The sequence below is a fragment of the Macrotis lagotis genome, chromosome X (assembly GCF_037893015.1).
Source record: "Macrotis lagotis isolate mMagLag1 chromosome X, bilby.v1.9.chrom.fasta, whole genome shotgun sequence".
In the NCBI taxonomy this organism is placed as follows: Eukaryota; Metazoa; Chordata; class Mammalia; order Peramelemorphia; family Peramelidae; genus Macrotis; species Macrotis lagotis.
Window position 1 is genome coordinate 67758141 of NC_133666.1, and position 22064 is coordinate 67780204.

General features: G+C 42.4%; 1 protein-coding gene across 2 annotated transcripts in view; it reads right to left on the bottom strand.

The window, feature by feature from the left end:
• Positions 1 to 22064, bottom strand: part of BTK (Bruton tyrosine kinase) — a 39240-nt gene that overhangs the window by 9406 nt on the left and 7770 nt on the right. For both annotated transcript variants that reach the window (XM_074208402.1, XM_074208403.1), the window contains exons 2-12: positions 19183 to 19362; positions 18496 to 18594; positions 17180 to 17248; positions 14826 to 14907; positions 9965 to 10093; positions 9773 to 9840; positions 8792 to 8961; positions 5201 to 5263; positions 4754 to 4808; positions 4440 to 4519; positions 3174 to 3301 (exon numbers count right to left, since the gene is read on the bottom strand). In XM_074208402.1, the coding sequence (XP_074064503.1) occupies positions 3174 to 3301; positions 4440 to 4519; positions 4754 to 4808; positions 5201 to 5263; positions 8792 to 8961; positions 9773 to 9840; positions 9965 to 10093; positions 14826 to 14907; positions 17180 to 17248; positions 18496 to 18594; positions 19183 to 19362 (1123 nt within the window). The remainder of the gene's footprint in view (positions 1 to 3173; positions 3302 to 4439; positions 4520 to 4753; positions 4809 to 5200; positions 5264 to 8791; positions 8962 to 9772; positions 9841 to 9964; positions 10094 to 14825; positions 14908 to 17179; positions 17249 to 18495; positions 18595 to 19182; positions 19363 to 22064) is intronic.

A 22064-nucleotide genomic window follows, 5' to 3' on the forward strand; every position in this document is an offset into this window, starting at 1 on the left:
TTCATTTCCTTTTATCATTTATCAATTGGGGAATAACTCATTCTTATGATTTTGACAAAGTTCTTTATATATTTAAGACATGAGATCTTTATCTGGGAGATTGTTAATGAAAGCTTTTTCCTATTTTCTTCTTTCCTTTAATCTAGACTACATTGGTTTTATTTGTACAAGAACTTTAATTTAATATAATCAAAATTATCCATTTTATCTCTCAACTTCTATGTCTTATGTCATATCATACATTCTCCTGTCCATGAGTCTAATAGGTAATATGTTTCATGTTCTATTCTGATTTTTTGTGTTAGCTCCCTTTATAGCTACATCATGCATGTAGTCATTTTAACCTTATCTTGATATTTGATTTAAGACAGGGTCTAACTTGTGATGGAAAATAGCACCCACCTCCAGAGAAGGAACTATAGAGTCTGCATACAGACCAAAGCTTGCTATTTTCAGTTTTTTCAATTTATGTTTTATGGTTTTGTTTCTTTCGTGTTCTGATTCTTCTTTTACAACATGATTAATATGGAAATATGTTTAATATAGTTAAAATCTATAACTTATATTAGACTGTTCTTTGTCTGGAGCGGGGGACAGAAGGGAGGGAGGGAGAAAATGTGAAACTCAAAACCTTACAACAAAGTATTGTTGAAAACTTTGCATGTAGTTGGAAAAATAAATAAATCATATATATATATATATATACATGCAAATATATATGTATATATTAGTCTAAGTCTAATTTCTGACAGACTACTTTCCAGCTTTCCTAATAATTTTTACCAAATAACAAATCCTTATCCCTATCTTATCTTTATACACGTGTCTACTCTGTTCTTAGCTAGTATAAGATAATTTTGATATTTACTGCCTTATAATATAGTCTAACATCTAGTACTGCTGAATCTGCTTCCTTTACATTTTTTCTCATTAGTTTCTTTGCATTTCTTGACCTTCATTCTTCTAAATAACTCAGTAAAATAATTTTTTAGTAATTTAATTGGGATGGCATTGAATAAACAGATTAGTTAAATTTAACATACATTTTTTATAAAAAAGTTATGTAATAGATTCACCATTTCCTATATAATCTTTTTATTTTTCTTGCATATGGAAACATTCATATTTATTAAGTTCCTAATTTTAAAAATGATTTATCAGTGTCACCAACTCTAACTATAATTATCTTCCTATATTGCCTATCCTTTAAGCATTAGCATGCTAGTAGCAGGAAGAAGAAATGGACAGTCATATCATGTTTTAAAGAAACTAAAGTCTTTTACACCCATCATCTTATTTGCTATCCTAGGGCCAGAGTATGGATCTTTACCTCTTGCCAACCTCATGGTTGCCCTTCTTTAACATCATGTTTTGAAATGAACTCTGCCTATATGAACCTTGTATTTCACAAATATAAAAATTTAAGTTTTGAGGATCAGAATTCATTATTTGGTAAAAATTATTGGGAAAGCTGGAAAGTAGTCTGGCAGAAATTGGGCATAGATCCATGTCTTACACCTTTTTTTTATCAAGATATAGTCAGAATACATCCATAACCTATTTAGAAAGGGAAATATCACAAGCAAACCAGAAGAACATGGAACATATTACTCATCAGACATATGGATAGGAGAATACTTTATGAATAAATAAGAGATACAGAGATTGTGAAGTATAAAATGAATAATTTCAATTATATTATATTTTTAAAATTTTGTGAAAATAAAACCAAGATTAGAAGGAAAACAAAATTGGGATAAAATTTTTATAGACAGTTTCTTGCATAAAGGTCTCACATCTCAAATAAATAAAGAACTTTGTCAAATTTATAAGAATGAGTTATTCCCCAGTTGATAAATGATAACAAGATATGAACAGGCAGTTTTTTAATGAAGAAATCAAAATTATATATAGTCATATAAAAATGCTTTAAATCACCATTGATCAGAGAAATGTATATTAAAACAACTGAGATACCATCTCATACCTATCAGATTTGGCTAAAATGATAGAAGGGGAAAGTAATAAATGTTGGAGATGTAGAAACATTAGGACATTAATTCATACTGTTGGTGAAGTTGTAAACTGATCTACCAAATCAGAGAACAATCTGGAATTATTCCCCCAAAGTAATAAAACTGAGTATATGTTTTGACCCAGCAATATCATTATTAGATCTGTTTCCCAAAATGATTATGGAAAAAGGAAAAGAGCTTAAATGTTTTTATTGTTTTGTTTTTTAGGTTTTTGCAAGGCAGATGGGGTTAAGTGGCTTGCCCAAGGCCACACAGCTAGGTAGTTATTAAGTGTCTGAGGCTGGATTTGAACCCAAGTACTCCTGACTCCAAGGCTAGTGCTTTATCCACTACACCACCTAGCGGCCCTGCTTAAATGTTGTCAAATGTTTATAGTAGTTCTTTTTGCAAGGGGTTGCCTATCAAATGGGAAATGGCCAGACAAATTTTGGTATGTGATTGTGATGGAATACTATTGTGCTACAGGAAATGGTGAGCTAGGTTGATGTTAGAAAAACATGGAAATGAAATAATGAAAAATGAAATGAGAAGAACCAGTAACAGCATTATTATTCTAGGAATAACTTTGAAATAAGCCATTTTGAGTATTACAAATCCTCAAACCAACTACAAAGGACCATTGAAGGAAAATACTAGCCATCTTCAGAGAAAGAACTACTAAATAAATGTATGGTATGGTTTTACATATATATACATGTGGGGTAGGGTGCAATGGAGAAGAAGAGAGAAAAAAATGAAAAGTGCCCAACAAAGAAGAAAAGAAAACTTAAAAGGAAGAGTAGAAAAGCAGGATGGTTTTGAAAATGATGTGTAGTATTTATTATATAGTTTTTAAAAAAATACAGTGTAATTGAAAATTCATGTTTTTTCATTGAATCCTTTTTTCATTGTACTGTATAAATGGAAATGTTCTCTTCTTTGTCTTTCTGTCTTTTTGTTCAAAATGAACAAAAAAATATAAAAAAAAGAACTTAATCAGGTCACAAATCTTCCTTGAGGATCAGTTCTGTGTAAGCAGCTGCTGAATGCCTCCCTCAGCCTCTGTGATAGAGCTCTGCTCAAAATGCTGGGTATTTCAACTTCCCATGTACCCTCTGCCTGCTTGTAGCCCCTTCTTACACAGACTCTGGTACTCACCAGCAGAGTTGTGCTGGTGGTAGTGGATGAGTTCAGGAATGGTGCTGAAGAGGTGTTTCTCAGCCAGATAATATTGACTCTGAGGTGTGGAGCACACGACATAATGGCGGATCACCCCTTGAGGATCCCTGGGGAAGTGAACACACAAGTCAGGAATTTGGGAAGCAAATAGAGAGGAGCTGCAGACTCCAAATCAATGAAGTGGAAAGGTTCAAAGATGAAAGAGAAAAGGGAGCCTGATGGGATGATCAGAACACAAGTGTCGTGAGGAACCCACCCCTGTCTCACATGATGAGGTGACTAACCCATCTTCTCCGGCAGATGTCCCCTCCCATCACTCCACTTTCCCACTTATTTTCACTGTTTCCCTGTCTACAGGTACCTTCCCTACAATCTATAAACAGGCTCACATCTCCCTGATCCTCAAAAGACCCTCAGTTGATCTTTCTATCTCTGTTATTATAATCTTTTATTTCACTTCCCCTTCTCAGCTAAACTCCTTCAGAAAGCCATCTCAATTCACTGAAACTGCTCTTCAAAGTTACCAATGATTTCTTTGTTGCCACATCCCAAGGGCCTCTTCTCAGTCTTTAACCTTCTATCTCTCTGTGGCTTTTGAGACTAGTGACCACCCTCTTCTCCTTGATACCCTTCTTTCCAGTAGACTGAGGAACAAGTGGAGCTCCCACCCGCATCTATCCTGACCTTCAATTCCCTGTTGCCAGTTGTCATAGTAACTGGTAAGCTTAAGTGGAGTCAAGCTTTGCAGGATGGCAACCTCATCTTTTAGATTTTTCTGGTGGTCACCACTCTCTTTCTCCTTGGTCTTCTTCTTCTCTAACCTCTCTCTTCCTTCTCTGGCTCCTTTACTGGATTTCCCTCTAGGTCAGGCTTATTAACTACTGATGCCCCTCATGGTTTTGTCCTGGGTTCCTGATCTTTTTCCTCTCTGTACTATCTCACTTGGTGATATTATCCCCTGCCATGGGTTCAATTATTCTTTTTTAGGTTTTTGCAAGGCAGTGGGGTTAAGTGGCTTGCCCAAGGCCACACAGCTAGGTAATTACCAAATGTCTGAGGCCAAATTTGAACTCAGGTCCTCCTGACTGCAGGGCCGGTGCTCTATCCACTGCACCACCTAGCCGCCCCTTAATTATTCTTATGCAAATGATTATTAGATTTTTTTAGTCCCAAAATAATGCCTGGAATTCTGTAAGTCCTTAATAAATGATGTTGATGGACTGATTCTCAGTACTTATCACTTACCCAGTTGATTTGGTAAACACAGACACAGTGTATTTTCCTGCTTTACTGGAATCTCTGACAATGAAACCACCTTCTTTACCCTAGAAGGAAGAAAAAGAAGCCAAGATGACCGAGGAACAATGGAGCTCCCACCTACATCTATCCTGACCTTCCATGTCCTGTTGTCAGTTGCCATGACAACTGATGAGCTTAAGGGGAGTCGAGTTTTGCATGATGGCAACCTGTCTCCTTGAGCTTGGAGGTGACATCAGTCCTTGACTTAGGAGGCTGCTTGGATATTCAAGTACACTATGGGGACATTAGAGTACACTAACCTCTTGTTTTAGCAGTTGCTCTGCTTGGCTCCGGGTCATATGTTTGGAATACCATCTGAAAAAGAAATAGACCAAGTGTCCAAGTCTTGTACCCAGCCACCACAGGCCCACCTGGGCTTCTCTGACTGTCCCTCAAATATTCAACACTGAAAGACTATCATGTGCTTATGATGTGCATAGAAGACATCAGTCCCCCTTTCTCAAACTGAGAGTGGGGTCAAAGAGACATAACAGAAGAGTGATCAGGAAAGGAAGGACTTAAAAACAACCCACTTCTTGGGCTAGGAAGGAAAGTAGAAAGAATTCAGTCTGGGTTAGGCAGGTAGACTCTTGTGGCAGTGAGTTATGGTTGCCAACTCATTTGAAATTTTAAAATGCACAAAGAAGTGAAGAGAGATAGTCTCTTCCTTGTGAAATACTATAGCCAAAGGTCCTGTGCATACTTACTCATACATCTCAATGGAGTCTTCTGCCTCGGTGACATAGTTGTTAGGGATGTAACCTTCCCGTCTGCAAAGTAGACAGAGACATGAGTTACCCTGGGTCATCTCTCTGCAGGAGGCCAGAAAGTCAAATGTGGTGGCCCTGGCCTTAAAGCTTGAGCATCTCAGTGGCAGATGGGTTTTATTGCCTCTGGTGAAGAGCATCAATAGAGGGAATGAGCATCTCTCTTTCTATAGGGTAAAGAAATACCCAATGGCACCTTCTTCAGAGGGTAGCTGATGACTCTGAATTGTTACTCACAATATGGTTGACTGACTAGGGGTTCAAGGCAGACTGTCATAAGAGCCACCCCCCTGTATGGGCCATAAGAGTTCATACAACACTCTCATATTTGAGGTCTTTTCCCATATCAGAGAAGAGCCAGAACACTGCTTCATCAAATGAGTGATCTACAGGTGAACAGAAAGTTGTGTGTACGATCTTCTCCACCTCCAGGAAGAACCGTGGAGCAGGAGCACATGGGAGTTACGTGATTTTACCCATGAAAAATCCTGAGAAAGAAATTCCCAGTACATGAGAGAATAGCAACTGGGATCATGAGACTTCTTTCAGAAGCACATGGCAGCGGCAGACATGGGCTTGTCTACACAGCCCCCATTATCTACATGTCATAGATAATGTTCCTGAAGGCCAGCTTCTGTCTAGAGGGCAAATTTCCATCACTCTAGGCAGAATGATCCCAGAAGTTAGCCTTCTGGATAGAAGGACAATTGCTTAGGCAAGGCAGCAGCATCAGCCCTGGGAGTTCTCTCATGAGGAACCCTGAGTTCAAGAGTTCAAAGATCAAGTCTTCTAGAAGAAAGAGAGTTTCCAAACATGCATGCTTCTTGCCTTTGGCAGAAAGAGACAGATCACCACCATGGCCCCCAAGATTAGAGGAGAGCTGAAGGTGACTCAGAGCCCAGGAAAGAAAGGAATCTGGACTCTCACCTCTACTCCTTCCCCTACCAGCAATTTTTTAGTGATTGGTTGAGACAGTATGGATCTGTTAGGAAGGGGACTGCTTCTGTGACTGCAATCAATCTTCAGTTGCGTTGCCTTCCAATGAGAACTGAATAATTGTAGGCTCTTTGTGTACTTATGTGGATAAGTTTAAGGGCTACTTGAGTGCCTTATGTGTTTTTTGTATCTGTTCCTGGACATGTCTAAATCTTTCTGGGTCTTCTGCATTTTCTGTGAAGTAAAATAAAGCCAAACCTATAAACATTCTTTACTTTGAGTACTTGTCCCAGATGGCTCTGGAGGAGCAAGTGAGACTGGTGACTTAGCACAGCCCCCCTCACTCAAAACCAATTCATGGGCTTGTCATGGCATCACCTCCCTGATGTAGTGGTCTTCTTCGAAAATGAAGTATAAACATAATTATTATTATTTGGGAGCTAGGAACTCTGCAACCTATATTTAGGTAAACCTAGAAATGAGCTCTATGTAAACTATTTGGAAAACAGTACCATTCACCTGGGCTATTGTCCCATAACTCTTCTCCATTTTGTGACTAAAGTCCTTGAGAAGGCCATCTATAATAGGTTCCTCCCCTTCCTTTCCTCTCACTCTTCTAAACCCTGTATATTTGGTTTCTAACTGCATTATTCCAATGAAACTGCTCTCTCTAAAGTTGTTAGTCATCTCTTGGTTGCCAGAACTAATGGTCTTTTCTTGGTTTTCATTCTTAAACTTCCTGCAGCCTTTGACACTGGTCATCACTCTCCTATCCAGTTGTTTTGTAAATGACATATTTTTCTCTTGGTTCTCCTCCTACCTGTCTGATCCCTCCTCATTTTCTCCTTTATTGTATCTTAACCTAGGTATTGTTCTTGTTTAGTTGTTTGTCATGGCTGATTCTTTGTGACCCACCTTTAGGGTTTTCTTAGCAGAGATACTGGAATGGTTTGCCATATACCTTCTCCAGCTTATTTTAAAGATGAGGAAACAGGCAAACTGGGTAAGCCCATTCTCCCATCTTCAAAATGACTTGCTTAAGGTCATATGGCCAATAAGTGTTTTGAGTTTGTATTTGAACTCAGCTCTTCCTGACTCCAGGCCCAAAGTACTATCCACCATGGTGCAACCTAGGTGCCCTGTTCACCTAGGTAATAAACCCACTAACCACAAAGCATCCCCCAAGACCCTCTTTTGAATTCCTTTCTCTCTATATACTAAATTACTTGGTGATTTTTTTCAGTTCCCATAGATTCAATTATCATATTTATGCAGATAATTGTCAGAACTTCTTATCCAGTTCTGTTGTCTCTGCTGACCTCCAATCTAACATCTCCAACTGCCTACTAGACATTTCAGACTTGATCTACTACAGACATCTTAAATGCAATATGTCTAAAACTTTTCCCACAAATCTTCCCCTCTTCTTAACTTCCCTATTACTTTTAAAGGTTGGCAACTAGGTGGCACAATGGATAGAGCACTGACCTTGGAGTCATCCTCAGACCCTTGACACTAGCTGTGTGACCTCAGGCAAGTCACTTAATCCTGACTGCCTCTCATCCAGGGCCATCTCCAGATGTCCTAATTCATCTCTGGCCACTGGTTCCAGATGGATCTGGAGGAGAACATGAGGCTGGTGACTGAGCACAGTCCCCCTTCACTCAAATTCAATTCACGAGCTTCTCAAGGCATCACCTCCCTGATGTCAAGGCCTTCTTTAAGAATGAAGGATGAGCATCATCATTACTATTAAGAGTACCACTATCAACCTAGTCACTCAGGTTTATAATCTCGATATCATCCTCAGCTCTTCACTCTCTCACTCTGCCTTTCCCCTCTCCTCCCAGTCCAATCTGCCTTCTTCCCCTCGATTCTATCTTCACAACGCTTCTCACAGGTGTTCCCTTCTTTCCTCTGACACTGTTCCCAGCCTGGGTGAAGGTCCTCATCACCATTGCAATAGCCTATGGGTCTGACCATGGCATTCCCCATTTAATAAACTCAGGGGGCTCCCTGTCACTTCCAGGATCAAATATAAAATCCTCTCTTTAGCTTTTAAAGCTGTCTCCAACCTTTCCAGGCTTCTTATTCCTTTCCAGGTCATCCTTCCCACTGATATTATCTCCACTTTACCCTGTCTCTATCTTGTGTGTACATAGTTGTCTGCATGTTCCCTCTCCCTCTCCTTGAGGAAAGGAGTTCTTTTTGCCTTTCTTTTTATCCCCACAGCTTAGCACAGTGCCTAGTAAAGAAATCTTTGTGGATTTATCTCGATTTGACTCAACTGTCCAAGATTACAAATGGCAGAACAATTGCAGATCTGCTTTGGTAGCTGGCATATGGAACTCACTGGTATTTCACTATGGCAATGAAATTGCAGGACCAGACCAAAAATCCAAACAAACAAACCCGCCCAAACTTCCAGCTGGCTGATGCTCTATTGGGGCCTGAGCCAGGGGCTCTAGGATTCTTTGTGTATATTTGGTATTAGGTGAGTTAAAACTCTTTCTATCCATGAGAACAGATTTTGTGACTGTGTGTGTACCAGGGCGCAGTGTCTATGGGTCTGAAATGGTTGGAATGGCTTCTCACCCATTTTTGTCCCGAGCTCTCCACCAAGGCAAGGTGCTCTCCTCTAGGATCAAATACTCTTCACCCTTCTGTAGCTGCAGGTCATTTGCATTCATTGGCTTATAGTCATAAAGGGCAACAACTCTCTTGAGCTCATTTGGTGGCTCAGGTGGTAGTGGTTTGTTTAGAATCTGGAGGATGGGAAGTCAAAATAGATCATGTAAATAGAAGCAGAGCCCTTTCTTCTCCTTCCTCTCTGTAGTGTTTTCCCAAATCAGATATTCAACTACAAGTCAAGGGGGCATAGCTTTTAGTCCCAGCTCTTCAACTTTGGACTTGGTTGATTATGACCAATTTGCTTTGCATTTCTGGGACTCAGATTTTCATCTGTAAAACAGAGATTAGCTGCCTATGTGCCTCACAGTGTTATTTTTAATCATCATTGTTTGGTTGTTTTTAAGTTGTATGCAATTCTTTGTGATTCCATCTGGGATTTTCTTGGCAAAGATACTAGAGTGGTTTGCCATTTCTTTTTCCAGCTCATTTTACAGAGGAGGAAACTGAGGCAAACAGGGTACAGTGACTTGCCCAGGGTCACAGAGCTAAGAAATGTCTGAGGTCATATGTGAATCCATGAAGAAGAGTCTTCTTGACTCCAGGGTCAGTGCTCGAACCACTGTACCACCTAACTACCCTTCAAAGTATTGTTGGAAGAATCAAATGTGATAAAGTACATATGGGCTTTGTTAACCACAAAGTGCTGTATAAATGGTAGGAATTACTCAGAATTTAAGTGTGTTGCAACACCCAATGGCAGCTGGAGTGCTTTACAATTTTCTACATTTTCTCTGAACTGGAAACGGTACCCTCTAATTGTTAGGCTTTAAAGTGCCAGGCCCTGGGATGCTCTTTGGTTCATCACCTTTAGGATTTGAGCTCGGCTCCAGAGTCAAAATGTTATTTTACTACTCAACCAGTAGCCAAGTCCAGGGTCCCCCATACCTGGTCCTCCTCGGGGGTGGGAGGAAGAGGCTTTTTGGTCTTCCGATGAGAGCTTCCCGGTTTTAAACCTGAAAATAAAGAAACCAATGATGAGACAGCAAGCATTGTCGGGGAGATCTTAGGAAGATTAAGGGTAGGTCAGTCACAGAAATAACGGAGATAGGATACAGAGAAGCAAGAAATGTCTCTCACTTCCATTGCGATTCTCCAGGATTTGACAGCCCATGGCATTTTTTGCTGTCTGAGAACAGCAGAGGTACTGCCCATCAATCCAAAAGCAAGGGTGGTATTTCTGCACAAGGTCACTGTTGTACCGGATCACTGTGGGGAGGGGAGAGAAGAGTAACAGGTTATTCTGCAGTCGGGGGTCCCCCCTGGTAGTACTTCAACAGGAGGATCCAGGGCTTAGATTGTTCCCCCTTCATTGCACTTAGCTTAACTCTTCCCCATAGAACCGATGATTAGTGTACTTTGGTCTTCAATAGGCTTTAATACTGGAAAACCTCTCAAAGAACATGTGAATGCTATTTGATGTCTTCCACAGAGCACTGGAACAGCATTTGACCTGGGTTTTCTCAGGTTGCTCTTATAACCATCCTGTGAAGCAGGTGAGAATTGGTTTGGTTTCCACTTTCCAGAAAAGAGAGCCAATTCTCTCACTCTTAGTCCTACTCCATCGACATAAGAAGTATTAGTTAAGTGCCTACCATGGAACCGCTATTATGCTGGCACTAGAGAGACAAAGACAAAAAGGAAAGTCCCTGTCTATCTTTAAAGGATTGCTTTAGAAAGGAAGGTGGGAGCTGGCTTGTGTGTTACTGTTTAACTGCTGCATAGTTCAATAGAAGAGAGCCCATATTTAGAGCTTGTATTATGGATGGGAATGAGAATGACTTTCTCTCTCTCTCTCTCTCTCTCTCTCTCTAATGCATCTGTGCCTCTCATTGTTCTGGGCTTGTTCAAATGAACTGAATATATTGCTGAATTAATAAAAGGCTGTCCCCAAAGTCTTAGTGCAATTTTAAGAACTATGCTAAGACTTTGGGACATCTAATATCTCCTCTGCCTATCTTAGAGTTGGGAGGGTCAAGCGAGATAACAACTGGAAAGCCCTATCAAAAAATATGATTTTGTCATTTGTGACATTTCAACAACTCTAACACTTATCTCCATTAGAGAAAATCTCCAAAGGTCAAGTTGGAAAGGTCCATTTTCCAGTCAAGATGGACAAGTGATGGCTCTAAGAGATCCAGGATCTTCACATTACCCTCCAAAAACTACCAAGAGGACAAATTGGTAAAAAAAAAACAGCACAGAAAAAATGAGCTCAAAGAGAAAAATCAGCAAAATGATCAAAAGTACCATTATTGTTTTTCAAGAGTGAATTTCCTGCCAGGACATTCAGGTTAAGGTGCTTTGTAGACAGCCAGAGAGATTGCTGTCAGAAAAAAAAGAGACAAAGACTGGAGATTTGGGAGTCATTTGCATAAAATGGACAAATGCCCTTAATAATTACCCCAGATTCTGCTTTGGTTTTTGTTTTTTTCCAATTTCCATTGTTGTAGTCAACAGGATCCTTCTCTCATGAAAAGAGAAGAGGGTTCAGGCTAGAACCTGGGTAGACACCCATGCTTAGAGGAACAGGAGCAATATACTGAGCTGGCAAAGGAGGTTGGGAAGGGTCAAAGAAGCCAAAAAAGAACCAGGAGGAGGGGGTCACAGAAGTCAAAGGGAGGAAGGAGCATCCATTTACATTGGTGTAAGGAAGATCCAAAAGAATGAGAATTGAGAAAAGACCTTGTGATTTAGAAATGAAGAAGGCATTGCTGCCATTGGAGAGAGCTGTTAAATAAAGTAGCAGGGTCAGAAAGCCAGATAGTGAGAGCCTGCAGCATGGAGAAGTAAGGACGTGGAGGCAGTGACTGTAAACTACTCTCTAGGGGTTGGAATGCTGAGCCATATGTTACACCGAATAAGGAAAGAAACAGCTCTGTGAAAGGATTTGGACGAGGTGATAACATTAGACAGGGAACATTTCAAAGGAGGAGGACAGAGGGAACATCTGCAAGTGACTATTACTGGATGATTGGGGTCTCCAGAATGAAGATTGAGAGGCTTTGAATAGTGAATGAATTCATGCACATCCTTAAGATTTAAAACTGCTCAGGATTTATTATATAGGCCTTCAAAGTGTACAGATTAAAATTTTTCTCCTCCTAGAGAAGTAACCACTGTGAGGACAGGCTAGTCAAGGTGTGTTTGTCTGTGTGTCTGTGTGTGTGTGTGTGTGTGTGCGTGTGTGTGTGTGTGTGTGTGATATGGGCTGGCTTAGCCCAGGCCTAGGCTGGGAGCACATGGAGTAACTTAGAAAGAGAGACATAGCCATATTTGCAAGGCGAAGGTAGGGTGAAGAAGAAAGAGAAGAGGCAGATGCTTCTCTTAAATGTACTTCTGTAGTGGGGTTGGAAGAGGGTGACACCTGGTTCCAGGTATTCTCCAATAGGCAAACTATATAATGGTCCTTCTTGTCCCAAGGTTCATGACCTCTAAGTCGAACACATCATTTCCTGTCATGCCAGTAAACTTAACCCAATGATGTCCAAGGACAGACTGGAGGTCAAGGTGCAGTGTTTTAACAGAGTTAGAGGATTGATAGGTTACAAAATTTTAACGGTGCAAAAAAATTTACAAAATTTGTTTCCAATTAATTTAAGTATTCCCTGTGCCCATGATTCCTGTATCATGCCCATCAGGGGTGCAAGGAATAGTCCAATGGGGAGCAGTGAGGGAAGGAAATGCCTGCACTGGAGAAGACAGTCAGAGATGGGGTGAGGTGGGGGGGGAAGGGGTGTGTTCAGGAGAAATCTAGATTGCTTTTAGCTCCAGAGGACAGCAAGAATATAAGAGAATCAGGGCGGCTAGGTGGCGCAGTGGATAGAGCACTGGCCTTGGAGTCAGGAGTACCTGAGTTCAAATCTGGCCTCAGACACTTAATAATTACCTAGTTGTGTGGCCTTGGGCAAGCCACTTAACCCCATTGCCTTGCAAAAACTTAAAAAAAAGAATATAAGTGAGTGAAAATGGAAGGAAGTCTGTCCAAAGCAGAATAAGGAGTCCAGAGGACACAGTGAAAAGGACACCCCACTGGAGAAAGAGAGGATTGAACTGGACAGGAGTTTAAGTAGAGGAAGGAGGTGGCAAGGAAAAGAAATGCTTGTTTCCTGACAGTCAGTGGTTCCAGATTCCAGGAGTCAGGGGACCAGGAGGTAGGAATAGGGCTAGCTCTAAGGCAGGGGCAGTGTCAGCTACTGGAAACTTGTTAGACTAAATTGGGCGTGAGCTTCTAACTGGAATGTTGTGAATGCTGTACTTTCAGCAAATTGGCAAAATAATAGCAGATGGAAAGTGTTGGAGGGGGCAGAAGAATAGGCACAATAACACTCACATGGAGCTATCAGTTGGTTCAACTATATTGTAATTCAATGTGCAATTATGTGATTAAAATGACCTAATTGTTCATGTGCTTTGACCAAAAGATCCCCTAAGGAGGTCAAAGTCAGTGGGTGCCCTTTGACTAGGGTATGGCTGAACAAATTGTAGTATAGAAAGGTAATGGAATAACATTATACCCCAAGAAATTATGGATATTGAGTACTTAGAAACATGGATAGACATCTACAAACAGAGTGAAATCAGTAATCAGGAAAATGTTATAAAAAATGACTACAGAAGCGTAAATGAAAGCAAAAACAAACAGGAACTGAGCCCTGGGTAATTATGATGATGAATTTGGGGCTTGGAGAAGAGAAGAGGAATCTTTCTGCGAGGTAGAACGCATATGCTATCAGACAAGGTTGATAGCTTGGGGGTGGGAGCATAATATCTAGAAATGAAAAGAGATCAATAAAGCTTCTGCAGACACCACCTCCCATGTGGAGCTCCTGCCTTCTAGACCATTGGCATCAACTCTACCTGGGGGGTAGCTAGATGGCTCAGTGGGTAGAGCTCAGGCCAGAGAAAGGAAGACTGGAGTTCAAATCCAGCCTCAGATACTTACTAGCTATGAGACCCTGGGCAAGACACTTTAATCTTGTTTGCCTAAATCCACTAGAAAAGAAATGGGAAACCATTCCACTATCCTTGCCAAGAAAACTCCATGGATAGTAGGGTCCAGGGGGCCCATGAAGACAGCAACATACTTAGAACTCTGAGGTTGGGCAGAACTCTGGAAATTGGACAAGGTAAATGTTTCCCAAGGAGGGAGCAAAGCTGGTGTGGTTCAAGAAGTCTCTGCCTGAGAATCGTTATGTTTCTGAGGACAAGTGACTGTCATGCAATAACCCAACCGTACATTATCAGCCTGCCATCCTTCCTGTTTCTCTAGGCAACCTTTCCTGATGGCAAGTCAGCCCGTTAATCTCTCAGTCCCCAACAGCCATGTAGCTATTTATACACACACACACACACACACACACACACACACACACACACACACACATACATGCATCCTGTGGAAGTTTCATTAAAGCTGTACACAGAGTCAGAAACTGTGGGTTCTGATCAAATTTAGATCCTTGGCAAGTCAGACAAGGAACTCCTGAGATGATGCTCCTGACCCCGACCCCCACCCCATAGTACAGAGATCTAGCCTGGTGTGGGTTCACAGCCTCATGTGTGTTCTTAAGCTAGTCTCGTCCCCCTCCCTGGCTCTCAGTTTCCTCCTCTGTAAATGAGATGACCTTGATTGGCCCTCCCAACCTGTGCTCTTGCTATGCCATGTGGAGTAGTCCTTCCTTAAGGGAAGGAAACCAAACACATCCTTCTGGCAGGTGCTGGAAAGAAAGGGGGATAGCCCAGTCTTTGATAGGTGTCCAGTGGTGCAGAGGCAACAAAGGGACAGAATGAGACCCAGGGTCAGCCTGGCCTGTTAGCCTGGTTTGAGTTTTGTGGTTTAGGTCACTAGGGGGATTTCATAAGGATGTTCCCAAATGGCCTAAGTTCTGTTGTTTTCAAAGAAAAATGTCATTTGTTGGTTTTCTAACCCAAGCCTCACCGTTTTTGAGCTGGTGAATCCAGCGTTTTCTCAGTTCTTCAGTTGGGGAGAAGACGTAGAGGGGGCCTTCATCATACACCACCTGGGGACCAACAGAACCACAAACATCAGACTTCAGAGGACAGAAGGCACAGGGGACAATTGGGACAGTGGCTTTCCAGTCAATGGAATGGGCTCAGGTGATCAGGAAATGGGCAGAACTCTCTACATTATTTTAGACAACAATAACAATAACCAGCATTTATACAATGCGTGTGTGTGTGTGTGTGTGTGTGTGTGTGTGTGCGTGTGTGTGTGTGTGAGATCTTCACAATAACCCTGGGAGGGAGGGAGAAGCTATTATTATCCTCATTTTACAGAGGAGGAAATTGAGGCTAAGAGGCTAAGTGACTTACCCAGGGTCACAAAGCTAGCAAGTGCCTTAGCAACAAGCATTTACTAAGGATCTGCTATATACACCACCCTGGGGTTACAATTGAAATAATCCATACTCTCTAATAGTTTGCATTCCAAATTTCTCAGGGCCTCCAGACTGGTGGTTTAGTTTCATCATAGTTTGTGGTCACAATGTTTACCCATGTCAGGCTAGAAGTCCCTCCACCCCTGTGCCTCCTCACCCCCCATGATTATAAACATGGCTCATGGATTTCAAGTTTGAAGGGACCTTGGGCCTCCCTTAATTTAGAGATAAGACAATTCTCTCTAATGTAGACCCTTGGAAGTTACATGTTTGAGCCAAGTTCACTAAGTTGGTGGTGCTAAGATTAAAATCCAGAGCCCCCTCCTTCCCAGTGCATGCTGTTTCTCTGCCCCACAGTGCCTCTGTCTTTTTTCATCTGATTTTTAAAACTGGAGCTCAGGAGAGGTGGGTGGAGGTCATAATTAGTAGGAACTTGACTCTGGACTAACCAAAGAAAATGTTTACTCCTAAATTGATTGTATCCCACATGAGTATACTTAGGACAAGAAATATATTGTAACTTAAATGAAAGTAAAGGGGCAGTGAGGTGGTGAAATGGATCAAGACCTGGGCCTGGAATCAGAAAGATTTGAACTCAGGTCCTCCTGACTCCAGGATGGGTGCTCCAACCACTGCACCACTCAGCTGCCCCATCAAGCAAGATCTGAATGCCAGTCCAGCCTCAGACACTTAACTAGCTGTGTCTTACTAGCTCTGTGTTCCTGGCAGGTCACACCATCCTATTGGCCTCAGTTTCCTCATCTGTAAAAGGAGCTGGAGAAGGAAATAGCAACCCACTACAGTATGCATCTCTGCCACGAAAACCCCAAATGGGGTCACAAAATAGGACGTGACTCCACAACAACAAGAGTAAATTGTAATTGGGAAGATAAACCTCTTGTCACACGCTGATTAAGGCCCCACCACATAGAAAGAAGGCCCCAACAGCAGGTGCTGTGGGAAAAAAAGCCCAAGAAGAGACCTGCTTTCTTTCCCCAGGGAACATGGAGCATCACGTGGTGAAGTGGGAAAGCAAAGAGAAATGATTTGGGGGCTGCTGCTGGTTTGTATTCTTGAAACTGTCTGTCTCCATTAGCACCTTGAGGGGAGAAGACAGCAGGAGGATAAACCCTGTCGGAACAGGCCCTGCTTCCCCTGGCTCCTTTCTCTCTCAAGAAAGGGACTTGGTTTTGTTATTAGATCTTTGCCGTGCTCCTGCAACCATGACCGAGAGGCCCCCCCCTTCCCCTTTGCCTTCCCCGCCCCCTTCCCCTCAACTTCCCCCGCCCCCCCTTTACCCCACCCCTTCTTCATCCTCCCTATGCCTCCTTGCCTTCCCCTCCCCCCTTCCCCCCTCCTCCTGGGGGGCACTTCCGGTTCCTTCTCTGCCTTTCAGGGCCTTAGAGACAGCTGTGTTTCTTTGCAGAACAAAGGACATCTTTTGGGGGTGTTTTTTTACTGTGCCCCAGCGTCCTTTGTGCCCCCACTCCTTCCCATTTCAAACCTAAAATCCAATCGGGGGTTAATGGTAAACACAATAGCCCCCCCCTCGCTGAGTGTTAAGCCCCCCCAGCCCTGCTCCACTTGCTGATTTTTCAAATTCACAGAACCAATACTAGAGAAAGGCGACTCAGAAGGGAAGTGAAATTTTCCATCACCAAATGGGCATCACATCTCCATCATAATGAGTGGAGCCAGGGAGCCTTGTCTTCCTTTACAGGCTTTGACTCCCAGACAAAAGAAACTCAAGGACAAAATCACGCAGATAATAATCCTCAGCCTGAGCCAGCCTCATTTCTCACCCTGACTTCCTGGCCCACCAGCAATTTTGGCTCCCTGGGGATCAGTCAAATGATGAGACTAGAGGCTGACTGGCTGCTGGTGGTGGACTTACCTGAAAAGGGTAGGGGAACCTTTCGATGATAGAGATCTGCTCCATCTCACTGGCTTCTTCCCCCTTTCTCTGCAAGAAAAAAAGACATGGATGGCATGAGCCCTCATCTTTCACTTGTGAAAGGCTCTGACTCCAAGGCATCCTTGCCAAAGGGGCACCAATCCACATGCCTCAACACAGCCAGGTTCTTGGGATGTCTGATCTGACCAGGCTCAGAATCATGAAAGGGGAAGAGAGAAGGCCATCAGCAAAACCACCTGATGAACTGCATCTATCCTAGCTGAGGATGTCCATGAGAACACATGGCCTCTCCCCAGGGATCCAAGACCTAGGCCTCTATTTGAATCTCTAGGGAGGAGATGGGTGTAAGAACACATTCTCCAAGGCACCCGAGGGAATGGGTGAGGATCTCCTAGCACACACATTGAAGAAGACCTCACCATGCTGAAAATGTACTGGAGTGCTTCAGTTCTGGGAATCAGGAAGGGAGGTGGGGTAGAATACCCAGGAGGCCAAGAACTCAGGATCCAATGGTTAGCATATTGTATACATTGTAAGATACTAGAAGGAGCAATGTGGTACAATGGACAGAGAGCTAATCTCAGAGTCAGGAAGGCCCCATACTGGTTGTGTGATGTCCCCTCACCCCCAAGTCACCTTACCCCTCAGTACCTTAGGGTAGCTTAGGGTAGCATTCTAAAAATGGAAGTTTCAGAGCAAATGTTGAGCTGTTGGTAGAGGGAGCTTCCTCACCTCCTTAGGATTTCTTTACACTGATAAAGTCACAGGTCTGGCTCAAATAATATACTACAGACCGGAGGTATCAAACATGTTCACAGACCCCCCAAGAATCCCTCCTAGGACATCAAACAGATTCAAGTGTCCTTGGGAAGTGTTTAACAAAATCACTAAACATACAATAGGACATAGGTAATGTTGATTTGTGGTTTTCTAAGTCACAATGTGCTCACAGAGATCCTTATTTATTTTTTTAGTGACCTTATTTGAGTCAGACACAGATGACATTGATGGTGGACAACAAAGACAACAACCATGTTATAAAACTTTATATCTTTTAGTGAAAGAGAGACTGTATATCCTAAAAACTGTTTGCTGAATTGCATTCATCTCTATAGTTTGAGAGGCTCTAATGCCACCCAAATGTGGTGGGAACACCAAGGAGCTTATTTTTACTATCCTCATATTGTACATGGGGGTAAAGGTGAGCTCAACTTATTTAGAGGATTCAACTGGAATGCTGGGAGTTGTTTGAAGAACACAGGGCCGGGTGGGCAGCCAAGGTGACTTGTTCTCACCGGGATCTGCCGCTCGGGGGGAGGATTTTTTTCAGGAACCACAGTTTCAACACAGGTGATCTTCTCCACATCTACTGAACCCTTTTTACTTCCTCGTCTCTGAAAAAGAGAGCAAAATGAATGAGTTAGGGTTACCGATAGTGATGAAGACACAGGCATAATTCCGTTATGTTATCTGAATTCCACTGCCAAACATAGAGTCTGACAACTTGCACAGAGATCTAAGGGACCCTCTGACCTGCCATCCTTGTGGGTGACTAAGTGCTTATATTCTGGGAATGAATGAATGAATGAATGAAAAAGCATGTGCAAAAATCATATGCAAAATGCTGAAGGGCCTCAGAAAAAAACAGCAACAACAAGCCAGTCCTTGCTCTTGAGGCATTCACATTCTAACAGAAGACAATAAATCCAGCCCTTGGCCTTTGCCTTCATTTACATCAATAACAGTGTATATGAAATATCCACTGAGAGGCAGATTGGCCTAGGGGTTAGACTGTTGAAACTGCAACCAGAAGACAGGTTCAGATTCGGTCACTATGTGACTATGGACTTTTGCTTTTCTCCTTTGTAAAGTGGACAATAATACTCACAGCTCCATCCTCCCCCAGGGGCGGGGAGGCTCAAGTGAATTAATGGCCTGACAGTGCTTTGTAAACTTGGCTATCCTATAGCAGATAGACTCACCCCACGCTCAAAGTCATATTCATAATATGAAAGTTTCTGGACAGTCAAGAGAAAGAGACGTTTCTTGAAGTTCAGAGGGGAGGTCTTCTTTTTCTGCTGTGATCTCTTCAGGAAGATGCTTTCAAGGATTACTGCAGCCATGACTTTCCTCTCCTCTCCTCTCTCCACAATGCTCCTCACCTGTGGGCACCAGAAACAGAGAACTGGTGAACAGTCAGCAGACTGCTCCCTTCATCCTCAGTTCACCTCAAGGGTTCCCATTTTCACCAGTAGTACCATCCAAGAAATGTTGACCTTCACTGATTCCCCTCTTGCTCCAGGGCCTAGATATTCTGGAGCAAATCCTGGGGAGAGGAAGTTTGGGGGGTAACCCCCCACCATTAGGAGATTGTTAGACTGGGGCATTGAAGAAGTCGAGTGATCATCCTGGACACTAAACCTATTTACTCTCCAGATATCAGAGGAGCAGGTCTGCACCCACATCAACAAGACTCATTTTATATGTAGTTCCGACCAAAGACAGGCTCGGCGCAGCTATTGGTCTTGATGGTCAGCCCCTCCCCAAGAGATCAGGAATTTTACTCAGGAGATGATCTGAGACTTTAAGTTTCCGGTTTCCTGAATGGTTTATTTAGTCATTTTCATTGGGATCTGGAGCCCAATAGGATCGGGGGAAGGTTGGGGGAACACACAGATAGATACAAGGTAAAATTCACTATCTTCACATTGATCTGGGCAGGGAGGTGGCACTGAAGTCGATAAGGCAGCAGCCTGGGGTCAAGAAGACCTGAGTTCAAATTTGACCTCAGACACTGAGTAGTTAGATGACCCTTGGCAAGTTACTTAATCCTCCTTACCTCAGTTTCCTCATCATAAAATGAGTTGGAGAAGGAAATGGCAAACTACTCTGGTCTCTTTGCCAAGAAAACCCCAAACAGGGTCACAGAGCATCAGACATGACTCAGCAACAACTAACACACGCTGATCCTGTGTGAGCTGAAGGAAGGAGAATGCAAGCCCTGGGATTTTGCTGGGGACCAGGATGTGAGGTCCTTATTCTTGGAGTTAGAGGCAGTAAGCAATATTAACAAGAGCCGGAAGTGTGTGCTAACCCCACACTCTACAGATCACAAAACTGCCCCAACATGATGGCAATTTACTGCGCTGATCCTATCTTTCATCACAGATGTCTGAGCCAGGAAGGAACTTGGTGATTCTCCAGATACCCTAAGCAAGGGAGGGATGGCTGGTAATATTACTCACTGCTCTTTTGGAGAAATGAATAAAGACAGAGAAAGGGGGAAAAGGGGGGAAAGGGACTTGGCCTCAGCTTCAGGAATGAATTTCGTGTTAACAAAATGATGCTTTAACAAAGATCTTCTATTTCCAGATTTATGGCTGCCTTTTGTTTTTACATTACTGTCATCTTCAGATGTAGCCCTTCACATCTAGTACAGCAAGCCTTTCCATGTACCCAAAGAAAATCTTTCAGCAAAACCATCTGTATGCTACCTTAAGCAATCATCATAGGCCCCAACCTCTCCACAAAAGGAAGGTCTTTTGCTTCATTCTTCTTAAGGGCCAAGAGTAGACATAGCTTTTGTTCTTTTCACAAAGCAGTACTTTTTGTCTTTGGTTCATATCAAGCTTATAAGAAATGCTCTTTTTAGTTTCCATTTGAAAAATGAAGGAAAAAAGTGAGTAAGTGCTACAAATTGGTTGGGTTTTTTTTTTATATCAGTTCTTTCCCCTTGTCTATAGTGGCAAAATGGGAGCAGGATTATTGATTTAGAACAGAAAGGACCTATAAGGACAGTCTAGTCCAATGCTCTCACATTATAGAGGAGGAAACTGAGATTCCAGGAATTCAAGTGACTTGCCCATGAGGGTATATAAGTGGCAGAGCTAAGATTCCAACTCAGGGTCTTGGGGTGCAGTGCTGATGCTCTTTTCATTGTACCACACTTCCTCCAACATCTGATCTCCTTAGCATTGGCCCCCTTATTCTAGCCTGCCAAGATCTTGAATCTTACTTCAGCTACTGAATTAATTTAGCTTCCCTGCCAACTTCACAACACCTGCTAATCACACAGGCAGCCTATTTGGAGCTTTAATCAAGTGGTTCATCATGTTATTTTCCTTCTCAAGGACTGGGGGTGGGAGAGAGAGAGAGACAGCGAGAGAGAGAATTTGGAAAGCAACCTTTTAAAAAATGAACTGGGAAATATTTAATGGAATAACTATATATGTATATCTCTAGATGTATGGATATTTATATATACGTAAGTATTTATATTTATATATACATAAATATATATATCTCAGGGGGAAAAAACCATATCAAACAGAACAGGGCTATCCAACAACATAACCCTATGGCACATCACTACAGACTTTTTCCCCAGATTAACACCCATACAGTAACCAGCCCTCTTTAAAAACAGTTATTGAGGAACAAATCTCCCTGCTTGTTTTCCTTCTTTCTGCTGATTATCTAGAGTTTTCCTGTGGCCTTATAAGTAGGCTGAACCTGCCACAGCTAGACCTTGGAGACAAAAGGGAATAGCTGCTGGGTGAGGCCTTGAGATGCTCACATAGTAACCTACCGGCTCCATGGCAACCTATGATTTACCTAAGGGAACAAAGAACAAGGAGACCATCAAAACAGCAGGCTCTAATTCAGCTCTGAGATTGTGTGTGGGTGATGGAAAGAGCACTGAAATTGAAGTCCAAGGACATACATTCAAATCCTCCTTCTGCCACTTTTTATCTGAATGATCTTGGGCAAGGTCCTTCATTCTCTGGGCTGCAGCTTTCACATTTGTAAAATGAGGGGACTGATCTCTAAGATTCTTTCCAGTTCCAAATCTGTGACCCTATGA